At 33.9% G+C, this 21,785-nt stretch overlaps 1 protein-coding gene across 1 annotated transcript in view; it reads left to right on the top strand.

Moving 5' to 3' along the window:
- The window catches only part of LOC111044578 (trafficking protein particle complex subunit 11), a 48,564-nt gene extending 29,918 nt beyond the window's left edge, over positions 1-18,646 (top strand). Inside the window, exons 15-21 of the mRNA XM_039436056.1 lie at positions 896-1,131; positions 2,198-2,340; positions 7,237-7,449; positions 8,340-8,497; positions 9,665-9,887; positions 15,068-15,244; positions 18,309-18,646. Of these exons, the coding sequence (XP_039291990.1) occupies positions 896-1,131; positions 2,198-2,340; positions 7,237-7,449; positions 8,340-8,497; positions 9,665-9,887; positions 15,068-15,244; positions 18,309-18,359 (1,201 nt within the window). The 3' untranslated portion in view covers positions 18,360-18,646. The remainder of the gene's footprint in view (positions 1-895; positions 1,132-2,197; positions 2,341-7,236; positions 7,450-8,339; positions 8,498-9,664; positions 9,888-15,067; positions 15,245-18,308) is intronic.
- The last annotated feature ends 3,139 nt before the right edge of the window (positions 18,647-21,785 follow it).

Raw genomic sequence — 21,785 nt, 5'->3', positions numbered from 1 at the left:
GAGAAATATGGGCTTCTATCCATGTCTGCTACATTTTCTATTCATCATTTTCTTGAGGGCACCATAACACTGATGTATGATCTGTTTTCTTGAAGTTTGTGTAAAGTGACTGATCCTATATCTGATCAAATATTTGATTGTGTTATAGGAAATTCATGTTTGATAGTCCAACACGGGACCAAATCTTCGATAAAAGTTCGTAAAAATTGATGACCATTTGAATGACTTTGCAATATGTCTTTTGATCTCTAGGACCCTCAGCATTTGAGTAATCCTAATCTCACTTATTCTGTGTGATTCTAAAGGAGCATTTACATTAGTTACGTCTCCTTGAATTAAAGTTTCCTTTACATTTGTATAAAAGGAATGTATTTTGCAAACTCGAAGTCAAATTTACAAGAACAGACACTTGAAACCACTATACCAATGTAGACCTTCCTCCAAGTTTTGTTGGTTCAAGTAGATACTTTTGGATTCAACTTGAATCTTAAAGGTACAATCCAACCTACGAATGGGAAAATGAGATGAAGAAAGTTTTCAGTCAATGTAGAATGTATAAAAACAGCTAGATAAAAAAGTATGATTCAGTTGAAGAAAAAACTTTGTCTAGATTAATTAGATTTTTTATTCCATAATTATTGTCAGTCAATGTAGAATGTATAAAACAACTTCATGAAAAAGTATGATGCAGATGAAGAAGAAAACTTTGAGATAAATTAGATTTTCTACTTCATAATTATATAGGCCTATTTTTTGAGGTTATGTAAACTTCAATTCAAGTAAACTTGACTTCCAAGTTTTTGAAATCGCCCATTCAACTCAAACATTAAAAAAAACTTGAATTCAAGGAAACTTGACCAATGTAAACGCTCCTTAATTGAGTGTGTGATTTCAGACGAGGCAACGCCGATGCACTGCACTTTGACACTTTTGCGCCGGTCACATCAACGATAATCACAGCTAGAGTGCCCCAGATCAAGCTGAGCGTCGAGCAGGAGACGCCTGCGTTGCAGGGCGCGTGGCACTCTATAGGTGTACTGGTCGAGAACGCAGAGTCCATTCCCATTGGTCAGGCCATTCTTAATGTGGCTGTGCGTCCTAGCTTGGAGGATCCTGGAATTGAACAGAATAGTGAGTGTTTTTTTCATTTATTGGATTGATAGTTATTCTGAATATTGTACTCAAATTGTTCAAATCATCTTAATATATAATTCATAAATGATCTTCATGTATAGGATCCTGGCATTGAAGAACTGCTTAGACTATTGTGCTATAGTGAGTTTCACCATAGTGAAAATATAGCATAAGAAGATATCCCATGGTTTAGGGCGTTTATGTTCCAAATTTCACTGTCAACTCAAGCCGATAGCCTTTGTAGTTATTTTTTGTAAAGCTATGTGACGCTGGTAGTCTCTCAAACTTGGTAGAGAGTTAGTGGGAAGGATATTTTTAATATTCTTTCCGAAGAATGGACATTGATATGTCCAAAGCTCCGCCAATTTATGTAGATGCATAACAATATTATCTATAGTTATTCCAAATTTCTTTTTTCATATCATATACAGTTCAATAATTATATTCTTAGTCTATATTATGTAAATTCATCTATAATTTTGCTGTATTGTAAGCTATTGTATATAAGTGTATAAGCCAGTATATATTGTAATCTACATAAATAAAGTAATCAATCAATACTGTGCCGTTCTTACCCGGCCAAAACAGTAATCCACAGTAATCGGCTTGTGTTAACAAAAATCGGCTTGAAATTTGGAACACAAACGACCTATACCATGGTATATCTTCTTATTCCATTTTTTCTCTATAGTTTTACATTATAAAGAAATGTATGTATAAAAAGATCATTATGATACCGACTCCTGGCAGACAACCTTTCGGGTTATGTCAAAACATAACATTATCTCTTTTGTTATATTTATTCATATTACAATCATTTTCTTTTGCTTACATATATAATTTCTTGAGTTTTAAAACATGATTGTAGTGTATGATTTTATTATTTTTATTGACTAAATAAAGACATTTTCTATACTATTCTATTTCTATTCTATTCTGTGTAAAGTGAGCACGTTTAACATTGGTTTGCTATCGTTTTCTATTATTAAACGTAGCAAATATTAGCGATTATTTTCTTCTCCATTCCATTCTTTATCCTCAAAACTTAATGTTTGTTTTTCAGCTGAGCTGTGTGAATCCATTGAGAATGGAGTCCTTTCATTACCAATGACGCTCACATTGGGTGCCTTGGAAGCTGGAAGCTCCCTGAAGAAAACATTCCTCATGAAATCGTTGTCATTACCAACACGCAATCTTATTTTGAAGGTATATTAAATTGATAACTATTTAATAAGTGATAAATCTTGATAAGATCCTTTATTAAGCTAGCTACATACACATCGATTTTTGTTTGTACGATATTTTTCCGTCCTTGTAGATTCTATCAGATTAAACAGATGATGTTTGTCAAGTTCCTTTTAATCTGATAGGATTCAATATCGGGGCACCGAGCTTCGCTCGTTATTTTTATTTATTGACTAGCTGGCCCGGCGAACTTCGTGCCGCCAAATAGTTAATGCATCTCATGACATACTTTAGCTGGATGCACACCTGAGGAGGTGCGACGCGGTATTTTGCATCCAGGTGCTTTTCTTGCTTATAGGTTTGAATGGAAGAACTCACATACACTGAATCGGGCATGGCGTGGAACGGTGTGATAAGGCAATCTCCATAAGAACAACACTTTTTATCACCAAGCCGCGCCTCCTCAGGTGTGCTTAGCCTTAGATTAATCTGATGCACTACATTTTTGAGAAAATTATCCAACAATCAGTTTTACATTTATATCTAAATAATCATGGAATTCCTATGTGCTTAGTTAGTTGTGCAGCAGTTTGTATTTTTAGATATAGTTGAATGCAGCTTGCTGCGGGAAATTGAATGGTATATCTCCTTGCTGCTGATTTTCACGTGCATATTCTAAATTTACAGCATTTCGAGTTCTACGACCCAAGTTTGGACGTCGTTCGTACCGTGGCATTATTATTAGAATCAAAATTTTGTGAATCAGTAGAAAGAACATAGAAAACAGATCTACCGATAGCTGTTGTATGACGCAATGATTATGACAGCTGATTTATATTTCTGTGTGTGGCCAGCTCACAATAATATTCTCCCATAAGGATTACATGTAAACTTTGAAGGACCGTAGGAAAGAGTCCTGAAGTCTGATCATAAATTTGATAGGTCATAAACCTACTCCTGAATATAATAAACACAACTAACAAAAATCATCAAATTCGGTGCACACATAAAAAATTTATTGAATGTCAAAATTTGAGGCTCGATTTTTATTTATATAGATAAACAGAACACAATTATCTAAAATGATCGTGTTTATATTTCACAGCTGGCTATACGTCAGCTTAAGAATTTCGGGGATGCGATATTTTGATTTTTCACAGAATCACTCGCTCACTTTTTACTATCCACAGACGACGAAAGTCAAATTCAAATTCAAATTTATTCACACTCATAAGTACATATACAGAAACCAAATAGAGTCTAGCTTGACAAATACAACAATAATCCATCTAAAATTCAATAATAGATTGTAAGTAATAGTATATAATATAATAATATATAATATAATATTAATGTGAACAATAACTGCTCACAAAGTGCTTCATGAAGCACTTGTCCGTGAGCAGGAGTTGAGGTTTAATCGGATATAGGAGGAGAAAAAAGCCTACACACACACACACACACAAACACACACACATTCAATCACCATCATCAAGTAATTTTATTGATTGATTGTAGCATTTCCTCTCTTTAAATATACTTATATTATGAAATGTAGTTAAAACTGCGAAAAAATGGGAGGAAGAATCACCAGTATAATTTTTTTCAACATAATTCATGACAAGACAGGGGAAAAAAATGAAAAATAAAAGATGAGACATAACAGCGATAAATAAAACAATGTTTGCAGATCAAAGCTCAAAGCAAAGGTTAAACTTTAAAGGATACAGAAGTAACTACAGTAAAAAGACCATACTACACTGAAATTCATATTCAATAATGGATTAGATATTAGCACCATGTGTTTCTCAGCTTACTACTTTGAATAAGTCTTCTGAATGAAGCCATAGCCAACTCTTCGTTTGTTTTAGGAATTTCTTGAGATTCTGTAGCTTTCTAATCTCATCTGGGAGAATATTGAAGAATTTAGGTCCAAGGAATAAAAAGCATCTCTGGAAGGTAGTGCTGTTTGGTTTGGGGAGTCTGATTAGCATCCTTGTAGTTTGCCTAGTTATCTGCTGATTTTGTTCAAGATTCCCCATTTGATTCCTATCCCCACTCATTTTATAAAACAAAGATAAAACTTTCAGTACATACATGTATCTGAAAGGTAGAATTCCAAAAAACCTGAATATTGGGAAAGTATGCGTTCGTCTATTAGCTCCAAACATTATTCTAACAATTGATTTTTGTAGGACTATAAGATTTTTAAAATGAGACATGAAGGTAGATGCATAACATGAGATTCCGTATTCCAGCCTACTATTGAAGAAAGAGAAATACATTACACGAAGAATATTTACAGGGAAGAATTGACGCAGTTGATAGAAAGTCCTAACCAAGTATAAGAGGTACCCTTTTACTTTATTCACATGCAAATCCCAATTTAGACTTTGATCCAATATTAGCCCAAGATATTTAATAGAGTCAGATTGTTGAATTACCTCACAGTCACAACTCACAGATCTGCAACCGACCTGATGATACCTGACAGGATCAGTGAAACTAAATGGTGATGATAATGAAAAGTTTATATAGGAAGTCTTGCTCGCATTTAGTGCTAGTTTGTTACAGTTGAACCAGCATCGCAAATCAAACAAATCCAGCTGCATCATTTCATGCAGTTCTTCTTCATTTTTAGCAGAATACGCTAGGGCTGTGTCATCGGCAAAAGATGTAATTGATCCAAAAAATGTGTGGGAAAACAAATCATTTATGTAGACTAAAAACAATATAGGGCCCAAACGGATCGTTGTGGAACGCCGTATTTAACTGTTGTCAGCTCACTATCACAACCCGAAATAGACACATACTGCTTTCTATCCATCAAGTATGATTTTAACCACATGTTGGTAACACCACGGACACCAGCAGCATGAAGCTTATTCAACAAGGTGCTGTGTTCAACTGTGTCGAAAGCCTTTCGGATGTCCAAGAATAGACCAAATGTTCTATTTTTATGTGGTGTGTTGATGCTGTGATAAATATCTGACATAAACTTCTATAATGCCTGTTCTGTGTTCAAGCCCTCCTGAAATCCAAATTGGTTTCTATTAAAATAGTTCACTTTATTGAAAAAGCTCATTAATCTTTTCTTAAAAAGTTTCTCTAGAATCATTGAGTCACCTTCAAATCCTAGATTCTCCAGAAAATGGCTCAAACTATTCAGGAAAACATCTAATCCAACAGAGTGCCATCTGTACAAACTCAATAATCTAAATTTGAAGTTGGATTTTTTCAGAGTGAATAAAATAGAATCGGCTCCATCAATCCGTGATTCATCTCGCGAACAAGCAAACCCTCTGCTAGACGAAACAAATATCATGATACCTAATGCTCTACTTATATCACTGCCAGTGGAGTAATTATCATATCCATCAATAATATAAGGGTTCGCATCATTTATCGGTTGGAACCATGTTTCTGATAGGACAATTATATCAGGCTTCACTTTCCAACAGTTTATGTACAGTAAAAAGGAATCAAAGTTTCTGTTCAGACTACGAATATTTTGATGCAAAATTGTAATATTATCACCGCATGTTAGAAAACACGAGTTAACCCTGGTGATATCCTCCACTAATTCACATGCATTAATCATTTAGAATTTTATTTTCAACCAATATATTATGGAGAAGGTAATGCCTGAGTATAGTCTCAGCTGTTTCAGCCAAGGATGAATTATCCTTTTAATGTCGTTCAGCGAGTTTTTCCAAGGATGAGACCTAGTGCAATCGAATTTTTATATCATAAACCTACTAAGTTCCAAATTTCATGAAAATCGTTAGAGCCGTTTTGGAGATCCGTTGAATATAAATAACCAGATATAAAAATACAGAAATTGCTCGCTTAATATAATAAGATAAGGACGGCAAAATATTGTACGAACAAAAATCTATGTGCATGTGCAGGGCTTTAGTGGAGGATTTTGAAGAGCTATAAATTCTAGTCCTGGAAAATTGAAAATATTATGATTACTTGTTGATTCAATATCCAATTGACTGAACTTGGAATCGTCATCCAATCATATATAGTTTGAGTTTCTTTTCAAGTTTTAAAATTTTCAATTATTAATACAGTATTATACAGTTATCAGTGATTATTCAGTGAAGTATTCTTACTTTATTTGCTTTTCAACTTTTCAAAATTCTAAATTCCTAGTTTATATATATTTTGGGCTCAAAATTGGACAAAAATCATGAAGTGTAAACATAACCTATTTTTGGACAATTTCGATCTGAATTTGGGAAAGGAACAGTTTTGGGCTTTAAGCCTGTTGTTCCTTCCCCAATCATCCATAGTTGAGAATTATATTGTATCTATAAATGTAAAAAAAAGTAAATTCGTATGGCTTTTGTTGGTGGGGAGTTCCCTTTCGGGAATGTTCCACCGCCTGAATATATAATTTAAGCCGTCAATGGGCCTTACGACTGTCATACTTCAGCCGGGACCGACAGTTTAACGTGCCCATCCGATAACACGGGAGTGATCTGGTTAAAAAACTTTTGGTAATGAGAGGGGTTCGAACCCGGGATCTCTATGCTGCTACGCAAGCACTCTATCCACTAGACCACGGATCACTCCTCTATAAATAATAATAAATGTATAAAATAATAATTAGAGAACAAAGATATTGTCAAATTTCACTAGAAATTTATTAAAAACTTTAAAACAGTACCATGGTTTCACGTTTACCAACGCATCATCAGCTGTACTGGTGAACGAATTGGCAAACGTGAAACCATGGTACTGTTTTAGAGTTTTTAATAAAATTTTAGTGAAATTTGACAATATCTTTGTTTTCTTATTATGGAGAGATTTCACAACATCACCATCAATTCTACTAATTCTATAAAATAATAAACTAGCCTATTTCGGTCTTGTTGAATAAATGAATGGTGTTTGTTCGATTTGCAGGTATCCTATCGCACAGACAAGAACGAGCTGTGTGAGAAAGAGCATGTGATGTCAGTTAGTGTGGTAAGGGCTATGGAAATGGCCACCTCGTTTCTGTCCACTCGGTTCGAGCCAATCAACAAGCTCTACGCCAAGGAGCCATTTGTCATCAGCATGCGTCTCGACTGCATATCACCCTGGCCAATCACCGTTCACAAAACTGAACTGGTGCCGGTACGTCGAATAATAAAAATATGAAAACACAAATATAATTTAATCTATCGTTTATCTATCAAAAGAATAATTACAATGGTCCAGAATCTTAAGTTTCTCTGTTTTTGAGTAAGCGAAATTTATGTATTATATACATGTATGATGTATGTGTTGATTATTATACTGATGACTTTGTCAATAACATGTATTTGTTCACGGCAATTAAAACATTTTGAATTTTTGAATTTTGAATTTGAATTAAGGGTTTGAAAAAGTCGAGAAAAAAAAACACAAATATCATTCAATCAATCATTTATTTATTAATAGAATTATTACAATGATATATAAGTTGAGGAACTGAAACAAACAACCGGCTTTCTAAAAAGAATTATTTTTAACCAACTTACTAATGAACCGAATTAAGAATAATGCAGGTCATTCACTATCCGACAATTTTGTCCGACTACGGTTGATCCACTAGTCTTATCTCTCACTACTCACGCTCAGACTGGTTCCTAATCTAGTTCTACCTTTCATCACTCAAGCTCCGACTGCTTGTAGCAGTCTTCAATCGTATCAATCCAATCCAATCTCCACTCCTCGTTCTTGTTAATCAACCGTTGTTTTATACTGTACAACTGAAGTACCGACAAACAAACATCAATTAAGTTATAAACATCATTTAATCATTAAACTATGGTTGAGCTACGCTCAATAATTAGGCCTATTCCAGCTTAATAGGAAATATATGATAATAGGCAATATATATATGATATATAGGAAATATCTTCAAATTTCATTATACATCCATCTATTTCGTATTCTAGTTATGGGACATTCATACCCAGAATATTTTCCTCTATGTTAACTATTGGTGACTGAATCTTGAATTAACATTCACTTACTTTCAGAGTGCCAGCATGAACGATGAAGGCGCGAAGTATGTTTGCCAGCTGAAAGGTACTCACTTGAAGAATGCTGAATCGGGCACTTGTATAAGCTCGCTCATCGCCAAAGAGCCATCAGAAAAGCTTACTAGTGTCGGAACTTTTGTGGTGTATTGGTGCAAGTAAGTAACAAGAAAACACAATAAATTTTAGTATGTCTGAAATTGAAAGTGATTCTCAAGTTCAATTATTTAATTAGTTAGTCACGTTATTTGTAGAATCAAAAAACAGATACGTTTTAAGTTTTTTGTAGATTCAACAACATATTAAAAACAGGTACATATAAACTATATTATATTTTCAGTGTTGTTGTGAAGGAGATGTTGGTGGAAATATTCATATTAAATGAAAACGCCGTTACATTGTCAAAACTAGTTTTTATAAACTAGTGGTTTTGACTACATCAGTTCGTTTTCATTTACTATATTATATTCTTAAATGAAATTTCAATCCATATTAAATGAAAACGTCGTTATATTGTCAAAACCAGTTTTTATAAATGAAATTTCACTGTGTACAAAAGATAGACAAGGATTGCAACTCCAGTGTTGATCAAATATTGTCATTATAACGTGGACCTTTCTATAAACGTGTAATGATTTTAGAATAGAATAACTTCAATTTTTAATTGAATGACTTTAATCAAAATTATTTCAATTATGAAAATTCTTCATTAATTTATAATATAGCAAAAAACTAATGTTTTTCTACTAGTTACTGTAATAATTATTAAGATTAAAATAATTTGAAAAATATTAAACTATTTTGAAAATGCTTATCGACGTACCAATGAAAACAGATACAACACCAGACACGCACAATATAGAACACCAGAATACCTCACTGAAATAGGAAAAGCTGTACCAGAATATTTTGTAACATGCATTCTCAATAGTCTACCGAATCATCTACAACATCTAGACACTTACAGACAAGTAAAATTAGAAATAAAAAATTACTATTCCACAATTCAATAGATAAAATTACCATTCTTACATTATTACCACGAAATAAACGCATCTACAAATTTGTATTTCCTAAAACATTTCCCTCTATAAATTCAAATCTTGCAAAACTTTCTCTCTCTGAGTATGTACAATGCCCCAATATAAGCTAAAATTAGCTTCATGGGGCAGCCACAAAATTATAATAGGAAAATCTTGATAGATTCTTACTTCATGTATGATAGATATAAGATGATATGTAAAATGATTATTTCAATTTGTAAAACCTATCATATATGTAATGTGAGAAAAATTTGAATTAAAAAAAAAATGTATTGTTTTTAGACAAGGCTCGGATGCGTCTCTGGTAACAACGACCACATTCGGACTGCCCGAGATGCACGTTAGCAAGACACCACTGCTGCTAGACATGGTGGTGCCCTCGCATGGCCGCGTCAGGACACCACTGCCGGTGTCCTATGTGGTGCGCAACAACACCACCACCCTGCTCACTGTCACGCTCGCCATGGAGCCCAGTGACGCATTCATGTTTGCCGGCCACAAACAGGTATCACATCAATACTTTTTTTTCGAACCTTTCCGGGACTTCCCGCTTAATTTCATCAAATCTCACTGTCAAAATAAACCTTCAAATGTTCATTCGTACAGTACGCGTCCCGTAGCTCTTTGCCTCCGTGACTTTGAAGCGGCATACTGGCAAGGTATGGTTCGCGGGGTGATCTTTACGGCTTTGCAAAAACATCAGGCTTCAGAGACCCCACGATCCCTAGATGGAGGAAGCTCCCTACAGAGCTTCCTCGAAGGAATCTCCCTACACATAGAGACTCTTCATGAATGAGAGAGTTGCAACGTACCACCAACAATGAAAACAGCATGTTGAACAAAATGTCAAATTTGTTGTGCTAACGTTCCTCCAAAAAGCTCCTTGTGTATCTTTTCGGATGCAACACGTTGCTTTTAAGAAGATACAAAAGAGCATCTGTTGCTTATGGAAAGATACATATTCAAAAATGTTCGATGTTTTTGAACGGGTAGTATTGTAGTCTAGTGGCCCTGCAAAACTACATTTTATCTATATTTTGACGATACGGTACTTGAAAAAAAAAACTATCTTTTTACACACTTATAAATACAAATAACTTTGTACGGGAATGTGTAGATTGAGATTTTGAGTAAATTTTATCTTATTCAGTGGCATTTTTAATATTTTACTTGTTTCTTTTATAACCATTATCATTGTAATGATATTTTTGGAACAAATAAAGATTATTATAAGAGATTAAAGATATCTCCTACACACAGACGTATAGTCTTGTAGGGGTATTCTAGTAATAATAATACTATCAATTTTATTGTATAGTGCATTTTAAAGAATAATTTTGAGATTAAATTTGATCAAGAACCAGGCAACTTCAGTACGTTCAGTTCATGTTGCTTTCAGAAAGTCCAGTAGATGTACATAATTCCAGTGAATTATCGTAATTTAATTCTAAATCTATCTAATAATTCTGAATAATAACAGCATATTCCTATTGAAAGACATAAACCTAACCTCTTACCTTCAACTAACTTCTTCCTAAACCATTCTCACTAATACCCAAGTAGTGTGCAACGGTGTAGTTGACTGTGTAACAGCCTGCAACGAAAACTTCTCGTACTGAATGGCTCATCTTCCCATTTCATCCAGTATCTCAAGGATCACACAAAATATGTACTTTGCGAACTTAAACCTTTCAAATAACGTTCCTATTCAAACAATGTTGAAAGAAATCTTGTTATATTATATTTGTAATTTATCGAAAAAGTTGAAATGAATTTAATAATAATAATAAATATTTTTATTGCATAAAAACTGTACATTACAGATATGGCAAACGTCAAATTATTATAAAAACAAATAAAATATATGAAAATGATCAATGTCACAAAGTACAAAACACAAAAGTACAATAAGTTATCACAGCTATTAATTGATAAGTACACAATATTATTGAAATGCATCCACTAATTATCCATGTATATTCCTTTATGGAATAGAAGCCACCATTCAATAAATATTTCTTCAAGTGGGCTTTAAATACATTTTTATTTGTTTTAACAGATTTTATTTCATTTGGGAGCCTATTGTAAAAAATATTCCTTGATAAAATGGATTTTTCTTTGCTATTGCTAAATTAACATTAGGTAAATGATAGTTATTAGCTGTTCTTGTTCTATGACTGTGGATATTGCTATTAGTGGGTAGAAAATTATTATCAACGGTGCTAAGGATAGTCTTATATATGAACAAAGATGTAAATGTGAGAATACTTTCAATTTTAAAATAATCTCGGCAGGACTGATATCTCGTCAGTTTACACATACATCTAATGGCTTTTTTTTTGTAAAGTGAATATTTTTCTTACATTTCTTTCAGAAGAATTGCCCCAAACTGTTACTCCATATCTCAGATGACATTCAAATAAAGCAAAATATATGCATTTAAGTATATTGAAAGTACAATAGCGGGATAGTGTTCTTAAAATAAAAATCACTGAACTTAGTTTAGAACAAGTATGATCTACATGAGATTGCCAGTTAAGACTAGAATCCAGATGAATACCTAAAAATTTACACACTTCAACCTCTGAAACGAACTCATCATCCAGCAATAAACCAATACAACATACACTATTTGAAAAGGTCATTCTAACAGTTTTACTAACATTAAGATGCAGATTGATGCTGTTGAACCACTGACAAATGTTATTGACTGATACATAAGCATTCAACTCCAGCCGCTCACAGTCATTCTCAGCATTTAGGATGCTAGTGTCATCCGCATATAAAGTAATATCAGCTCCTAATCCACTGCCCTTTATATCATTTATGTAGATGTTAAAAAGAAGCGGACCTAGCACCGATCCTTGGGGGACTCCAAATTTGACTTCTCTTAACTTAGATTTAAAATTGGCATTGCTGTTTTTTATTTCAACATATTGTACTCTGTTAAGTAAGTATGACGCAAGTAATTTCAGTGCAAGCCCTCTAACGCCAATATTTTCTAATTTATTTAGTAGAATTGTAAGTTCAACTGTATCAAATGCCTTGCTGAGGTCAACAAAAGTGGCTGCTGAATGTTTCTTCTTATCTAAATTATCAATAATTCTATTCACAAAGGTAACAACTGCTGTTTCTGTGGATTTTCCTTTTATGAACCCATGCTGGTCAACACTAAGAAGTTTGTACTTATTAAAGAAAGACACTATTCAATTTCTAATACTTTTTCAAATATTTTTGAGAATGTGGATATAATTGACACAGGTCTATAGTTCTCTATGTTATCCCTCTCCTTACTTTTAAACAGTGGAATAACTTTCACAATCTTCAAGTTTCTTGGGAATACACCCACCTCGAAAGATTTGTTTATGATAAAGGCAAGAGGTGTACAAATAAAAGTGTCACATTTCTTTACCAACCAGTTAGAGAATCCATCATGACCTTCTGACCTTTTGTTTTTGAGTGTTCTTATAACCTGCAGAATCTCATCTGCGGATACTGATGTCAAGTATATTGAATTTAATGAATTAGTTGATGTGTTCCTACAATATTCAAACCTCTGCTTTCCCCTGCCTTTCCGTATTTTTTCAGCCACAGATACATAATGATCATTGAAGACGTTGGCTATTTTCACTGGGTCTTCAACTTCTGAATCCTCTGTTTTGATTTTGATTATAGATTTACTTCTTCTATTATTAGCTCTATTACCCACCTCATTATTTATAATATTCCATGTAGTCTTACTTAAGTTGTCTGAATGTGATATTTGCCTAGTGATGAATTGTGTTTTGCATGTGTTTAAAATGTTCTTGTATTGTTGTTTTTTTTTGTTTTAATAAGTTAAGAGCAGCATCTCTATATTCCTCCCTAGCTCTTTTTACATCATTATTCATCCATTTATTCTGTTTAAGCTGTGATACTTTCTTTCTTTTTAGCGGGAAAGCCTGATTTTTGTGAGAGGTTAATATTTTTAAGAATGATTCATACATTTCATCAACATTACAAGACCGATATACATCATCCCAAGATTCTTTTTTCAGTAGTTCATGAAAAGCATTTACATTATGTTCATTATAATCTCTGAAATACGTGAAGGGTGTTTGGGGTTTACCCTGAGACCTATCAACTTCCTCGCTAAATATTTCTATTATTTGGGAGTGATGATCAGATATCTATGTTTTTACAACTTCAGCCCTATAAAAATCTTCATTCAAATCGGTTGAAATATTATCAATAATTGTTTCAGAGTGTATTGTTTCTCTAGTAAAGCTATGAATGCATAAACTTGAATTATGTGATAGTAGCATGTCTCTGAGTGAACTGCTCTCATTTGTCACCTCGGCTGTATTTATATTAAAATCCCCTAAAATTATTTTGTTCCTGTTAATGGGTAGTTTTGACAGTATCTTATCTAAGTTTTCTATGAATGGCTTAACCTCACAAGAAGGTGATCTATACAAAGACAATAAATAAATCTCTTCATTCTGTAACTTAATTGATAACAAACAAACTTCAAGAACCTTTTCTTCACAAAAATCCTCCAGCAAATGGGAGTTTATAACATTAGATACAATGTTTCTATTATTTTTGAAAAAGATTGATACCCCACCTCCTCTATATGACTCTCTACAAAAATATGTAAAATGGAATTTCCACTCGCCAATGATTTTCACTAATTCGTTGATTGGTTGTACCAGCTACTGATATAGTTTACTTTTGTATGCATTATATCTGTGTGCTGTGTGCCTGGCCTTTTAAAAGATAATAAAAAAAGATAATTTGGAATAAAACTTAAAATTTGGAAATAGGCTGACACATCTAGAAAATACCTGAGTCTATACCTAATTCATGCAGGTGAACGGGCTAGAGTCAAGAAAACTTCAATCAATCTTGCCATGCCTGATTTAATAGGTTTATACTATAGAATAACACTACAATTTGAAATAATTGAAAAATACAAACAGCTTCAATAAACATTGGCAACTAAAAGCGAACAACAGAAACAACAATTTCATGTTACTTTGTTGACATTCTTCATCTGATTTGGGGGCGCATTACTATCCTTTTTTAGATAGCAATACGTCACAAAACCAAACAATATCAGTGATAAAATAACTTATTAATTTTAATGCAAAAACTCAAGAAAGAAAAACCCATTGAACCCAATTTTCGTCGATAATAACCCATATAACCCATTTCATACATTTCGAATCCCCACTTTTGATTGACATTCTTGAATGAACCTTTTGTTTCACTACACTGCACACTCGTTGGTCTGTACGTCACTCTATCTTCGAGGTTACGGTACCTTGTTTTTGGCGGTGAACAGTGCCTTACGATAAAAGCAAATATATATTTGTGTAGTAAGGTTGATCAATCATCCTAAAAATGTTTAATCGTAGTTTTGGATCATGACCATATTCATCTGTTACAGATGGAATTAAATAGAGAATGCATTTATTCAAATGCTAATTAATATATAACTATTATTCAACGAAAATCCTAAATAAATGATTTGCAGCATTTATTTAGGATTTTCGTTAAATAATAATTATATTTATCTGTATTTTGACGATACACTATCAAAAATACACTAACTTTCATTCACTTTTAAATACAAATAACTTTGTACGGGAATGTGTAGATGAATAAATTTATTTGATTTAATAATTGTACCGTTTTTTGCAGTTGCAATTCAGAATCCTGCCGGAATCCACACACCAACTAGACTACAATCTGTATCCCCTGCTCTGTGGACTGGTGGCTCTGCCTCAGATCAAACTTTCCTCCACTGATAACCAGGCGACTGCCATCATCATCAACGAACTCATCGAACGAGTTCTCCCCACCCATGTCTACATTATGGTGAGCTTTAACCGATAAAACTCACTCTGGATTTTCAAGGTTCAATCCAATTCACTTCAACTTATAATTACTTCTTTGAACATCTGGTTTTCTTGTTTAGATGGTTGAGTCACAAGAAACAGTTTGAAATTGCAATGCCATAATGGCAGTCCAGCTTTTTCTTGTGACTGAACCATCTATAACAGGCAGAATATGAGTCAGACATTAGCAACAGTTAGTAAAGATTCTGAACACGTTCATTAATAATTAATTATAATATTTCATATTAATACGAATATGAGTCAGACATTAGCAACAGTTAGTAAAGATTCTGAACACGTTCATTAATAATTAATTATAATATTTCATATTAATACGAATATGAGTCAGACATTAGCAACAGTTAGTAAAGCTTCTCAACACGTTCATTAAATATATTTCATATTAATTGACCGAGCGAAACGCGGTAATAGATTTTTATGAAATTTGACAGGTATGTTCCTTTTTTAATTGCGCGTCGACGTATATACAAGGTTTTTGGAAATTTTGCATTTCAAGGATAATATAAAAGGAAAAAGGAGCCTCCTTCATACGCCAATATTAGAGTAAAAATCAGACTATAGAATTATTCATCACTAGCCGTCAGGCTCGCTTCGCTCGCCATATTCGTCTAGCCAGGGGGCTCCGCCCCCTGGACCCCCGACTGAATCGATCAAGAATGAAATCAGCAGGCTCGCTTCGCTCGCCTGCATTTTTCATTTGAGCATTTTTATCATATGTTAGTCGGGGGCCAGACTAAACGTCTGGCTAAACGGATATGGCGAGCGAAGCGAGCCTGACGGCTAGTACCGGTAATATAATATTCCCAGGATTGAAGTAGCAGTGCCCAATCAATTTTTCCGCGATAAATGCATTTAAATCTTCAACTTGGTGCCAACCTAACAAAGTCAACTCAACTTAATGCCAACCTGACAAAATTATTAATTCAGTTGCCAGTTAACAACTGTTTCGAAGAGGTACTCTATCTAGATTATAGTTCTTTAGTAACATATGATATGGAAATTTCAATTATAATTAAGAGATTGGGAGAAGAAGAATATACATCATGCTAAAAGACGAACTTTAAACGCTTAAAAACAACCCTTAGAGTTAAAATATTGCCAAAAGATTTCTTAGTGCGCCTCTAAAGGGCCAACTGAACATACCTACCAAATTTGAACGTTTTTGGTCCGGTAGATTTTTAGTACTGCGAGTGAGTGAGTGAGTCAGTCAGTCAGTCAGTCAGTCAGTGAGTGCCATTTCGCTTTTATATATATATATATATATATATATATATATAGATAAATCAGCTGACAAGCCAGTCTAGTGCAGTATTTCCATAAGGTCTATAGTTTCAATCAGGTGCTTGTGGTTGAGAATACTGCGTGAGGTCTACTGTTCACAGAACTACTAGTACGAATGGTGAATCAGCGGCAAATATATACAAAAACTATATAACCTCGTAACGAAATATGCCAACTTTCTCAAACAAAAGTTGTGAGCTAGGTTCACACAATTAAACATCTAAATTCGAAAATATGGTTTGTATAAATATTTTTTTGACTGAAAATGTTCTTAAAGTGTAAACCTAGAAGACAACCCTTTTTAATGTTATGAGAAATAGTACAAGGTATCCTTAGTTTTTCTCCCCCAATCTGTGTTTTTTTTTTGTTATAAAAGAATAAATAAATAAATTGTAAGTTGAAGATGACAGCCCGGTACATTTTTTGGTAAAACCAATAAAGATTCATTTCCTGATATAATTGGTCATTTTATAAAGCTCGGGCCACTGTTATCATGCACCGATCCTACTCATCTTCGATATTTCGGTGGGACAAATCACATGACAGACATGCAACATTCCATCACTGATCATATGTGATTGGATCGGAGCGGAATCGGAGAGCTGCATAAAGCTCGGGACACATATAATCGCACCGAGCCCGTGCCGAGGTACGGCCGAGCTACGTCCGTGACACGGTGATGATGGTAGGAGAACACACATATCCGTGCGACAGCCGAGCGGCAGCCGAGCGGCAGCAGTGTCTCAGTTCTCTAGTGCTACTGTCGTCTGATTTCTGAATGTGTTAAACTATTGTTAATAATATAACACTATTAAAGCTTCTTACATCCGATTTAGATTTATATTTTTCAATTTTAAACTAATTACCTGTAGACAAAGAAGATGAGAATCATAGTGCTGGTATATATTTCGGTGCATAACAATACCACAATCATGTATCGTAAATATATATCAGAAAAAAAATTGTTATCTTCTGCCTTATGTATATCTTAACGTAATTGGTTTTAAATTTGAAATTTAAGACACAGTCATGGGTTCCTTCTTTTATACTTTTTGTTGTTTATTTTATTATTTATTATAATATTATATCTATTATACATTTGGCTTAAGTTATTTGGTTCTACTTAAACTTTAATTTTGGTTCAGTTTAACTTATATTTTCGTTCAACCATATTTATTATCATTTTGATCGTACAAAACTGGAAATTCCGTATCTCTTCAATCAGTTTTTCATTCTCCATGTTGAACGAGACCGCACCGTCTCCGTCAAAAAGTAAACTGAACTAGACGGTGACGGCGCGGGCAACAAACACGGTGACGGTGCTGACTCGGTGCGGTAGTATGTGTCCCTACACGTTTGAAAGCATTTGTTTTCTCACTAGCCGTAGTACGTCCGTCACTCGGCCGTGCCGCGGCGCGGGCTCGGTGCGGATATGTGTGTCCCGACCATAATAAGTGTGCCTCGGGCTTAATAATTGTTAATGAAGCATCCTCGATGAAAGTGTGTGATGACTTATATATCAATTTTGGTATTTCTGGTTGATGTGATTTTAAATTTTCACAAAATTTCTCTGTATACTTTGAATAAATAATATGAAAGCTAATTAAAGCACCTAAATATAATATGAAACTTAAGAATCATCTACAATCTGGTTGGAAAATTGTAATCATAGAACAATATTTTAGCTAAACATCACTACAAGTATTAAACATTTTTTTAATCTGAATGTATTTCTTTTGCAGCCTCAAGCGAAAGGAAAACCTCAAGAACAACCTATAGCAGTGGAAAATTGAGATCAAGCTGCTGAAAGTGCAATTAAAAAAGACAATTGGTAATTTTAATGTCATCATTGTGGACTCTCATATTTTATTGTAAATATAGGACTATTAGATTGGGTGATTCAATATATTTATTGATTAACAAAATTATTTGGTGTCACAGGCATCATTCATATTATGTATAGTATTATTTTGTTTATTGTAAAAATCTCATCACATATTCATTACTGTTATATTTACTTGTATATGAATAATTTCAAATAAATATAAACTCAATATTAGGAAAATATTTACTACTCAAATCAAGTAATTTTTCAATTCTATTATAATTCCTAATCATTGCTTTCTCACTTTCTTTAAACTCTAATAGTTTATTAATTTTGTTCACTTTATATTTCTTCTTTAATTACTAATTCTTCAACCTCATTTCTTATTTTATGTAAGGTTTGCCGAGTATTGAAAAGATTTCGAGTTCTGCATGAAAAAAGAATTGAATAGATTTATATGGAGCAAAGTTAAAATGTGAGTAATCCAGCTACTAATTTACTCTAAGTGCTAACGTTGTTCTTGTTAATCGTAGATTGAGTCATGTATCTGATTGTTTTTCTTCGAAGTTTCTCGCTGACGACACAACATATATGACGAACATGTGTGTACACACATATTAAACACACTTGTCCTGTTGTTAGTGGCCAGCCTTAGACCACAACCTCTGTAAACAAAGTCGTAGTGCATTCGTGTGACGTCAGCACAGGTAGGGCTCCTACACCAATAAAAATTCGTTGATTCCAGCTGATCTATATCAGCTAGTGTTTTTATTGGCGTAGGAGCCCTACCTGTGCTGATGTCACACGAATGCACTGTTTACGGAGTTAGTGCCTAGACGCCCTGATTTTTTTCGCTTATTAGCCAGATGCATTGTCTTTTATGATGTAGACTTCGGGGAAGTATACATTCATCATAAGAGACCATGCATTCTGAAGACGAACGGAATAAATTCAGACTGGCCACTACCGTTAGAAGATACATGATAAACATGTGTGTACACACCTATAAGTGCCTAAGACGCCCTTATTTGTTGTCGGAGCCCCTTAGTTGTTGTCGTAGTCATCTAGTCTTAAATATTCAATAGCCTACAGCTTATTTGAAACAATCTTTCTAGAGAAGCCTGGAATATTTTGTACCTTATATACCTCCTTCTTCATCCATTACCCACATCTGTGGGATCGATGGCGTCATTACACAATAAAAACAACACTTTCATACTCAAGTCAAGATCAAGATGGCCTATTAAATAGGTATAGGCCTATTAAAATAATTTGGGTGTAGAGGATAAAAAAATCATGTTTTTATTCAATTTTCAGCTCAACTTTGAATAAATTTTGTCAACCAAAACCCAAGTTATTTTCTATATACAGTATTTCGAAGAAAGAAGTCAAATATTGTTGAATAAAAACGTCTTGAAATTTTCACAACCGCTGATTTCGACCACTTTTGAGCTTTCAACTTGTAAAAATCCTATTTTTGACTACAAGTTTTGCCTCACCTTCTAGTACATTCACTTTGTTCAAATGCGAATAAACTGAAAACTTACAAGTAACGAGCTTTCTAATGTCTACAACTTCAACAGTGATGGTAAGAGTTTGATTCACATAACAGGGGTTTGGGAATTTTACACTTTGATGGGCAAGAACTGTTCCTGGGCCTGGTAATTTTGTGCCGATCACTTTGGACACAAACCCAATCAAAAGAGCACCATGACAGAATCTTGGATTTTCAACATGCACTGGGTTATCATCTCCGGTTAATTTTATAAATAAGTCTACATCATGGTCAGTCACTTCTCTCTCACACAATGTTTTATCACCGATACACAATGTTCGTCTAAATAAATTGTAGTTGTTTCTTGAATATGTCAAGAAGTTATAGCTAAACAAAGTTCTACCTAGCTTGAAAATGTACATTATTCACTTGTAGTGTATTCCGCTTAACAGCACATTATTTCAAGGTATGAGGAATAGTTAGAATTCTTATTAATTATTTTAAAAATTATAGTAAATGTTTTAGGAGTAGTCGTTTGATTTTCAACTGAGACAATAGAAAATCTTCATTCTAACCTAAAAAACTGGTTGATCTTGTAAAGTGTAAACAGAGAACAGCTGATGCGATGACATTTTCAGAGTTCGATAGATCGATGTTTTTGATCGACTTTCCTTAATCGACCAATCGTTCTATGGGCTTTATCTTGGCGGCAAATTTGATTATTCGGCTCCGATTTGATGTTGTCAATAGGTACTTGTACAAAAAATTCCCGTTTATATCCGTTTATCTGTAATACCTCTTCCTGTCTTCCTGAAAAGAAAGAGATGTCTTCTAATATTATTTGAGGATAGAAATACTTCATAACTTACGTAAATTCACGGAGCTATATGGAAAAATTATATTTAATGTACTGTATTGAAATATGAAACGGGAATCAAGAGGGAATATGAATAATGTCAAGAGACGGACATGTATCAGGTAAACGTTTTTCATCCTTACTTATTTATGAAAAAAATCATTGATATGATTATAAATGTAACTAACCGGCGGCAGGCTTGCTTCGCTTGTCTTATCCGTCTAGGCAGGGGGCTCCGCCCCCTGGACCACCGGTTGGATCCTAAGAATAGGATCCGCAGGCTTGCTCGCTCACCTGCATTTTTCATTTGAGCTTTCTTCTTTCCGTCAGGAAGTCAAATGAGACTTTCAGGCTCGATTAAATCACCAGTTTTATCTGAATTGTGTAGTGCAGGATTGCATTTTTTTATCGGACTTGATGAATATTCAGTTATTTCTCAATTAGAGACATGGTTAGGATATTATGAGAATTATTGTATTTCAGTCTAATATTTCTTTGAAATTTGAAACAGGATAGATATTGAGAACTTAACAAACATCCATATCCAACCCTCTCAATTATGAATTTGCTTGAGAAGTGTAGAAAAATGCATTGAAAACTCAATGAAAATTTTGAAAAAAGAAACCCTCTAAAAAACGCTAGGAAACGCTTTGAAAACTCTGTGAATGCGCCTATATTGGGCGTATCTTTAGCGTAATTCTAATATCTTCTCAAGTCGAAATTTCTAGACCCTTGCTGAACTTCTGCCAAATCTGTCAATTAGATCTTGAGAAAGCTTGTAAAACGCAGGAAAACGCTTAAAAACCGCGGAACGTGGGTGTTATTTCAAGACCCTCTCAATACAACATTTTTATACCTCATCCACTGAGCCTGTGTACCAAGTTTGAACATTTTTTGCCAATTAGTTCTTGAAAAAGGTGAGAAAAAGTAGAAAGACGCAGATTTTGGCTGTACAAACAGCCCACGTTTTCACAAACGTCACTTTGAAAGTGACGTTTGCACAGTTTCAGTTTAAACTAAAATTTATTTTAAAATGAAATCCA

This window comes from Nilaparvata lugens, chromosome 10 (assembly GCF_014356525.2).
Source record: "Nilaparvata lugens isolate BPH chromosome 10, ASM1435652v1, whole genome shotgun sequence".
Taxonomy (NCBI): Eukaryota; Metazoa; Arthropoda; class Insecta; order Hemiptera; family Delphacidae; genus Nilaparvata; species Nilaparvata lugens.
Note: the sequence above shows the minus strand (reverse complement) of the source record. Positions and strands in the feature narration are given on the sequence as shown.